This window comes from Arvicola amphibius, chromosome 11 (genome assembly GCF_903992535.2).
Source record: "Arvicola amphibius chromosome 11, mArvAmp1.2, whole genome shotgun sequence".
Lineage (NCBI taxonomy): Eukaryota > Metazoa > Chordata > Mammalia > Rodentia > Cricetidae > Arvicola > Arvicola amphibius.
In genome coordinates this window covers 26,015,452-26,024,171 of record NC_052057.2, presented here as the reverse complement: position 1 = coordinate 26,024,171, position 8,720 = coordinate 26,015,452, and the positions used below count along the sequence as shown (strand labels likewise).

The window sequence follows — 8,720 nt, the reverse complement described above, 5'->3', positions numbered from 1 at the left end:
GACCAGCTTCGAAGATAAACCTGTTTGTACCCAAGTTTTCATTTCAGTAAAGATAAAGCTTATTATCCCTTGCTTTACTGGGTGATTTGCATGATTTATTCAAAAGATAGCTGTAAGCCAGGCACAGCGTGCACACCTGTGGGCCCAGTACTATGGAGGCAGAGACAGGGAGATCTCTATGAGTTGGAGAACAGCCAAGACTGCATAGTGAGAACCTGTCTCAAAAAAAAAAAAAAAAAAAAAAAAAAAAAAGCCCACAAAAGTTGCCTGGTCTGTAGGTACTTTTCAAAGTACAGTTTTTATTGAGACAGATTAAATATATGTTTTTTAGAAGCATGTAGGTATTTTCACTCTTGTATTGTTAGAATCCAAATAAGGGTCTCAATGTACGTCAGCTCAGTGCAATACCACCACCCTACAACACAAGCTTCATGTGTGCATGCACAGATTAGTTAGCTCAGTGTGGTACCATATGTACATGATGATTTATGATTTAAGACATAGCGTTAGAACATTTAGACATGAACATATGCACACAAATACATATATACTATTTGTTTCAGTTTTGGGAGAAATGGTATAGACTTGAATCCAGGACCTTGTCCCACTGAGTGACATCCTTAGCCATACCATGCAGTAGGTTTTCCTGTTTCAGATGATGCACAAATCAGAGAAACAGAAGGAAGACATCCAGTGGAGCTTAGTGTTAGACTGCGGAGATTTTCCGAGTTGGAATCTTCTAGAGCTCAAACATGCAACATAACTCAAATATCCTGTTTTCAGTTTGTTGTTGAAACATAAGATTATTTAAAGTACATATGGCATCTTTTGAGACAAATTAGCTTCTTTCCAGGCACTCTCTCAGTCATCTGCTAATTAGAAATTCCATTTTTAAATGTTAAGCCTCAGCATGGCAAGAACCCCGTATTCCCTGCATTCTCAGGAGATGGAGGCGAAGGACCAGGCTTTCAAGGTCACCTTCAGCTGCCTACTCATTTAAGACCAGCCTCGACTACAGGAGACCCTGCCTCGAAACCAAAGATAAACTGTAAAAGTTAGATTTTACAATATAGAGTGTTTCCATGTGTTTTTAAAAGCTATAAATTGCAAAACAGAAACATGATATCCTGAAAGAGATACATTGACTCTTTATTTTCTGCCACAGGGACTTTACATAAGAGTGACCCCTCTGAGTCAGCTAAATCCAATATTTAAGAATCTTTTTCTCCCTGTCTCTTAAAAAAGTTAATGTATATATGGATGCTTTGCCTACATATATGTCACTGAGGCACGTTCATGCCTAGTAACTGAGAGACCAATAGAGGGCGTTGGATCCCCTGAAACAAGACTTATACATAGCTGTGACCCACCATGTGGTCCTCTGTTAGAGCACTCGGTTCCCTTAGCCTCTGAGTCATCCCTCCAGCCCCTGAAATTTCATAATCTCTTGTCTCCCATTTCTACACCCTCTTTGACAAGGTAATCTACACATTATAGAAAAACACATGCAAGACTACACAGACATTACCTTTGTTATTATATTTTTAATCAATGAATGACAAGCAATGAGGTTAGTCACCAGAAAACGCTAGCAGCAGGACCAGCATCAACCTGACTAGTGAGTAAAAGTGCCACCAACCCCGAGGAGCTGAAACTTGATGTCCTCAGGGTCTACAAGCTGGCTGGCATGAGAGAATGGAATCAGGAAAGATATCCTCTGACCGCCACACGTTTCCTGTTATGTGAACTCGTGAGTGTACACACGTTAAAAGAAAATACTAGTAGTTTCTTCTTCAATTATTTCTTTATTACTGTCCTGGACTCTGTTAATCATTTGTCTGCAATCACATCTGACCCTCTTGCCAGGCTAGAATGCTCTAGAAATATAAGATGATAGATCAGGAAAGTAAAGAAAATGGACCGATATTATAAAACAGCAACTGATTTCTTACTTTGTAACTTGAACATTCATGCACACTAGTTTTCCAAGTAAAATGCCTTGTTAAACTCCCTCTCTGCCAAAAATGTACGACCATCTGTGTTCTACATGGCAGCGTTTTCTTATTTAATACACATGTCCCGCTTTCGGGAAAAGCATGGGAAAAGCTTTAATATGACAAGAAACAGAAATAAAATAGTGAAAACACATTGTGTTTCAAAATGAATGCAAGGTTCAGATTTGTGACACTAGGAGAATTTGAATTTTCATGTGCTCTCTATTAATTTTATGGCCATACTGTGAGTCCTCAATGTCATAAAAAATTTAATTCTAATGTGCATGAAGTTTAGACTCAGAATTTATTAAAAAATAGTATAAGGGCCTACTATTTAAAATGGGTTAAATCTCATCAGATGGTTTCACAACCCTGAGGCACCAAGAGTGATATCCCCAGCAGTGGGACAGAAAGCCAATTTTTGACTTGAACAAGAGGAATTCTGAATTTTGTACCCAGCCCTAGAAACTGCACAAAACCTGGGCAAATCATTTACCTTCTTGGTGGTCCTATTCCCTAATTTGAAACACGAGGGCTCTGAGTTAAACTGATATAGCCCATCTTTAGGTGACAGGGGTGCTTTCTGAGCTGGTAAATGTATCACCGGCATTGTGGGAGATCATTTCAGATACTATTAGTCCACCGCAGTGCTAGGGATTAAAGCTGGTGTCTCCCCCACGAGTGATTGAGTGCACAGACCTCCACTGAGCCACACTTGCAACCTGATAACTCTATTTTATCCACTTATTATTTCCACTCTTTTTTCTCCCAATACTTTAGGGATTAAACCTAGGGCCTCCGATGGCAGTCTCTACCACTAGGCTGTATCCCCAGCCCTTTATATTTTGAGACAGGGTCTTTCTTATTGTCTTTTTCTAATTAGACTTTAACTTGTTCTATAGCCCAGGAGACCTAAAACTTGAGAACTTCTAGGATTTTGGGTCCTCTAGCTCCAGCTAAAACATTCATTTTGTTTATTTGTTTGTTAGTTTTTGAGACAAAGCCTCATTACATAGCCTTAGCTGGCATGGAAGGCACTACATAGAACAGACTGGCCTGGAACTCAGAGAGATCTGACTGCCTCTGCCTCCCTGCGGGCAGGGCTTACAGGCCTGCGCCACCTCTCCTGGCAAGTTGACATTTTTCATGAAAACAACTTTTATTGTAGGATCTTCCTTTTTTTTTTCCCACTCTGCTTTTTAAATCCTTCCTTCCTCCCACCCCCCTCTCTTTTGGGAGGGGAACAGGGTCTCATGTAGCCCAGGCTAGTTTGGAACTCACCTTGAACTGCTGACCTTCCTGCTTCTTCACCTGAAGTGCTGGGTTACTGGTGTGTGCTACCTTAATGGAGTGCATGCTGGAACCTAGGGCACCGTGCATACTCAGCAGGGACTCACCCATCTGGCTAAGTCACAAGTCCAGCTTTCTTAATCCAGCTTTCTTTTGAGCCAAGACTCATCATCTTGGTGGAATTTGACTGAAATTACGATGCGCCGTGACTAGCAGAAAGAACACACAGGCTGCAGTGTTTATGCATACACTGGTGTTACAGGATGCTCATACTTCTCTAGCTGTGCTGATACGGGTGGGAAAGCAAGAGACTGAAGCTCTAGCCCTGGCACTTGCTACCCTCTAAGTGTGCTGTCTTCTTATTAATTAAAGGAGATCAGAGATAATCTCTGTGTTTACTGTCAATTGTAACATTTTGCAGGGCTATCAGAAAAGAAAGTTCAACTAGAGATAACGTTTCTCAAGGAATGCTCGCCTGTTTCTTTCAAAATTCCCAAAGTACATGCCTGCTCTCCCAGTGACTCCTATGTGTGCACACTGCTCCATCCTTGTGAGGCTGGGAAATGACAGTTCCACAGGCTTTTCTTTAGAGAATAGTTTGTACCAGGCAAAGTCAGGAAGCAAGTGAGACACCCTGTGCTTCAGTAAACTGACATTTTGACACAACGGTAGAATTGTCTGTATCAACCTTTTAAGACACATTAAAAGATATTTTCTCCTTTGTATTAGGACACTGACAGTACAGGTTCTCCAATTCTTTTCCTTTTTGGTATTGAACTCAGGGCTTCTTCACACACACTAAGCCTGTGCTCTCCCACTAGCCCATACTATTTAAATAAACAGTAGAGGATAGTGGTCTTAGAGAATTTGAAGATTTGGGGAAAGATTTAGGAAAACTCCTTTAATCAAATGCCCTTATCCCAGAGAAACACGTCCCGGGAAACCGGAATAGAAATGAGGTTAGGGCCAAATTCACAGTTGGGTTCCATTGCCAAGAATGATCCACTAGTACTCCTCCTATTGCAGGGTGCGGCTGTCTGAATGTGGGCCCATCTCGACAAACTGGGACTGGAACGGGAAGGAGTAGCAAAGAGTTGTGCTTTGTGGTCCTTCTATGCTCACTGATTTACTCAAGTCTCTGAGCAGCTGCCAAAGAAGACCCCACCTGCCAGAATGTATAGCCAAGGTGAAGAGAAGGGATGACAGCCAACCTCCATCCCTCCCCAGCGCTTCTGGTTCGGGATCTCCACCCACATCTCTTTTCAAATCACTGGGAAACCATTGCAGTAAAAGGATTATGAAGAAATAGTGGCCTGGACTAGAGAGATGCTTGAGACAAGGAGGAATAAGCCTCTACATAGATTTCACCTTTGTAAGGTCCTGCTTTTCTTTAGATGCCCCCTTTTAAACAGAAGAATTCCGTGTAGGGAAGAAGAGTGGAATGCCACAGCAACAGGAAATTAGAGCTGTCTTTTTTGTTTTTGGACACATTCAAAACCCTAATACTCATCTTCAAGTCTAAGGCATCCTAGTCATTAAAAGAAAATACCATCCATATTTCTCTTAAAAGAGAAAGCAAATCAGAAAACCAAGCGAGGAAGCGTTTTCTTCTGCTCCCTAAGACGAAAAGGATCATTATCTTTGTACCTTTGGCCCTGCTGAGCCTATCTTAGATATCCAGATCTGGGAGCTCGCACTGGGAAAAATGAGGTGCAGGTGGGAGCAGGCCGATGGCACAGAAGCAGGAAGCTTAAAGGACCGGGGGCGAGGGTGGGGTAAGGCTGTACCCCGGGGAGAGGAGGGGCTGTGCCCCAACTCTTGGGTCTGATCTCCTTTTTCGATTTCACTCAACACCTCATCGCTTCCATTCTAAATAAAAAGAACTAAGCAACCAGTTGAACTTAATTAGGAGTAATAAAGCGCCAAGGTTGTCTCTAAACGCTCTCCTGACCCTTTGGCCACCACTCCGGTTCTCGGGGACAGTGAGATTCCCGCGGCAGGAAAGCGGTTCCCACAGAAGACTTCAGATCCGAGGCGCTACTGGATCTGTATGCCTGTGCAACCGTAGTGTCTTCTCCCCCGAGCCGCACCTCTTCTGGGTTCAAGATGACTGGCAGCTGGGGGCTGGACCGAACCGCAGCGTCTCAGCTCGCAGGTGTGCAAGTGTAACGTGGGAAGGGGTGGGGGGGACCGGGAGCCGCAGAGCCATTGGTCTCCACTGTAGGATCTTCTGGGGCGGCCCGGACAGATGCCAGTTTAAGAAAACATTCCTCCAAAACAAACCCCACCGACTTCCCCGGAGCTCCGCGAAGACGCGTGGGCGGAGCGGGCTTAGTGGAATCCACGAGGCGCCCCGCCGCCCACGTCGCGTCCGGGAGCGCGCAGCGGCCCCGCGCCACCCCTCGAGTCGGGGTTTGGGCTCCGAGGAGTACTCGTTTGCACTCTGTAGTAAACAAAAGTATGGTCGCCGCCTCCTCGCTGGTTTGCCTCCGAACAATCCGAACTCTGAGAGGCGAGAGACCCAGAAACACTTGAAAATTACAGAAAAAAAATAACGGAGATTGAAAAAAAAAAGTGTGTGAGAAAGAAAAACACCCCACTACCCCCCACCAACCTACTGCCGCCTCCCGAGGGAGAGCAGCGCCCGCCCCGGCCCGCGCTCATTGGCTAGCTGGGCGGGGATGTGGCGCGTCCATTGGCCGCGCTGACTGTCAGTCAGGGGCGGGTCGGGGCGCGCGCGCCGCCGCGGGCGGGGAGCCTCTGCAGATCCCGTAAGTCGGGAGGCTGCGGAGTCGCTGCAGTCCCTGCCACCGCCACATTCAACAGGCAGCAGCGCCGCTGTCGCGCGGCCGCGGGGAGAAGGAGCGAGCGGCCCGCGGCGTCCGCCCGTCTGCTCTTGCGTCCGCGGCCCTGTCAGCAGAGCGTGGTGCCCGAGCTGCCGGGCCCCGCGGCCTGGTCCGTGTCCCGTCCAAGCCACGAACTCGGAGGATCCTGGACCCGCGGTGGCCCAGCAGCGAAGTTAAGTTCTGGGCGCGTCCGTCCGCCGCAACCGCGCCTCGCTCCGGCGTGCGTCCGCTGACCGCGGCCCCCAATCTCGGAGCGACTCTCGGGTCGCCCCGCTCCGCGCCCCCGGTGGCCGCGGCTCCCGGTCCTTTCTGCTGGTGGGGGAGGGGCGGGGGTCACCATGGCCGAAGCGCCCCAGGTGGTGGAGACCGACCCGGACTTCGAGCCGCTGCCTCGGCAGCGCTCCTGCACCTGGCCGCTGCCCAGGCCGGAGTTTAGCCAGTCCAACTCGACCACCTCCAGCCCGGCGCCGTCGGGCGGCGCGGCCACCAACCCCGACGCCGCGGCGACCCTGGCCTCGGCGTCCGCTGTCAGCACCGACTTCATGAGCAACCTGAGCCTGCTGGAGGAGAGTGAGGACTTCGCGCGGGCGCCCGGCTGCGTGGCTGTGGCGGCCGCGGCTGCTGCCAGCAGGGGCCTGTGCGGGGACTTCCAGGGCCCCGAGGCGGGCTGCGTGCACCCGGCGCCGCCGCAGCAACCCCCGCCGACCGGGCCGCTGGCGCAGCCCCCACCCGTGCCCCCCGCCGGGCCACTCGCGGGACAGCCGCGCAAGAGCAGTTCGTCGCGTCGCAACGCGTGGGGCAACCTGTCGTACGCCGACCTCATCACCAAGGCCATCGAGAGCTCGGCCGAGAAGAGGCTCACCCTGTCGCAGATCTACGAGTGGATGGTGAAGAGCGTGCCCTACTTCAAGGATAAGGGCGACAGCAACAGCTCGGCCGGCTGGAAGGTGAGCGGCCTCTCCGGGTGGCCCTGGGGGACGTGGTGGGGCGGGCGGGAGGTTGGGCGGTGTGGGTTTGCGGGTCCCGGAAATGGCAGGGCGTGCGCGGGGAGAGCGGGTGTGAAATGGCAGGTGTGCCGGGGGCTCCTCCGAGATCTGGAGCTTTGGACCAGGTGCACGCAAGGGACTTCGAAGTGGGACCCGAAAGGGCTTGTTTGGGCACTAAGTGCAACGCCAGAGCAGGCGTGAAAGTTAGCTAGCTGTCGGAGCGAGGGGTTCACTTCGAAGGGCTCCCCACTTGCCACCCCAGACTTGCGAGGCTTCGGGCGGCTGCTCCCCGCCCACACGCGCACCCACTCTCCCAGCTTTTGGCGGTCAAGGTTCCCCCGGACCCGCCAACTGAGGTCTGAGCTGGAGTCCTGGCGACATCCCGCTTGCCGCACACGCACCCTTGGGGGCTCCGGCTGCCGGTGGACTGGCTAAAAGACGCGCAGCTGGCAGAGCTAGGTGCAGGCCCGCAGCAGCCGAAGGTTCCCGAGGCCGGAGCAGATTTGGTTTTTATCCCAAGTGGCCTGAGCAGGTGATCGGTCGAGCGTGCCCACTCACTGGGTAGGGTGTTGGACCCGTGCAAGTGGGCGGCCACGGCTTTTAGGCTCTGGGCAACCTAAAGTTCAAGTGTGACCCTTGGCCGGGGCGGGAGGCGGCGGGGAGGGAGGGACCGCGTGCACAGGAAGCTAGGGCCTTTAAAGGGCCAGTGCCTCCAGCCTGGGAGGCCACACTAGCACTCGGGGAAGTGCTTCCACAGTTGGTCTTGCTTGGGGAGGGGCGCTTTTAATTGGGAGCGCCGAAGCTGCTACGCGTGACTAGATTATGCATGGGTGTTTATGAGTGCTTTCTCTAACCGTAAAGCCTGCAGCGACCCACGAGGGGCAAGGCTGGGAGCTTTGAGTGAGTATTTGGTCAAAGTCTTAAGTGGGGTGCTCGCTTAGGGAATCGCCAAAGACGGTCTGCCTCGAAGGAAGGGTGCAGATTTGTAGATTTAGGTGCTCGTGGTCCTTGTTTACCTTTGTGAAGGTGGCTGGGAGGGGACTCGGGAGTTGGAACTGCGAAGTCCCTACCTGGTGGTGGGGGGGTGGTGTAAGGGCCTGGGGCCTTTTGGAGGACAGAATTGAGATGTTGCACAGGGGTCACTCTTGTGGTGGTCACCCCTGGCTGACAGGGTCTCGGCGGCGGCACAGGTGGAACACAGATCTTAAGATTCTCCAGTTCAACGCAGCAGCGTTTAGCTTTTCTTCTCCTTCCTGGTCTTGACTGTACAGCCTAGCTGAGATTGTTACAGCAAGGTGGTTTCACGCACATCCCTGTGGTTAAAGGATCTAAAAGGTCAAGTTACTCACATCTTAGGAAAGTTCTTAGAGAAAGAGCCAGGGTGGTTTTATTTTTGCCACACTATGTTTTAAAGGTATATACTATGTCTGACATGCAATATTCTTACCAAGTGTTCCAAAAAGTAAAATACCAATTTCTCACATTGTAATTCACAAAAATAGAGGTTCTCTATAAAACTCAATTTGACTTAACATTTGACTTAAGTTTTTGACTGCTGTAATCATCTGTGGAACTTCAGCTGTTAAATGAAGAATTTGCCATTA

General features: G+C 50.2%; 1 protein-coding gene across 1 annotated transcript in view; it reads left to right on the top strand.

Moving 5' to 3' along the window:
* The first annotated feature begins 6,065 nt into the window (after positions 1-6,065).
* Positions 6,066-8,720, top strand: part of Foxo1 (forkhead box O1) — an 81,235-nt gene continuing 78,580 nt past the window's right edge. The window contains exon 1 of the mRNA XM_038347787.1: positions 6,066-7,077. Coding sequence (XP_038203715.1) covers positions 6,469-7,077 — 609 coding nt within the window. The 5' untranslated portion in view covers positions 6,066-6,468. The remainder of the gene's footprint in view (positions 7,078-8,720) is intronic.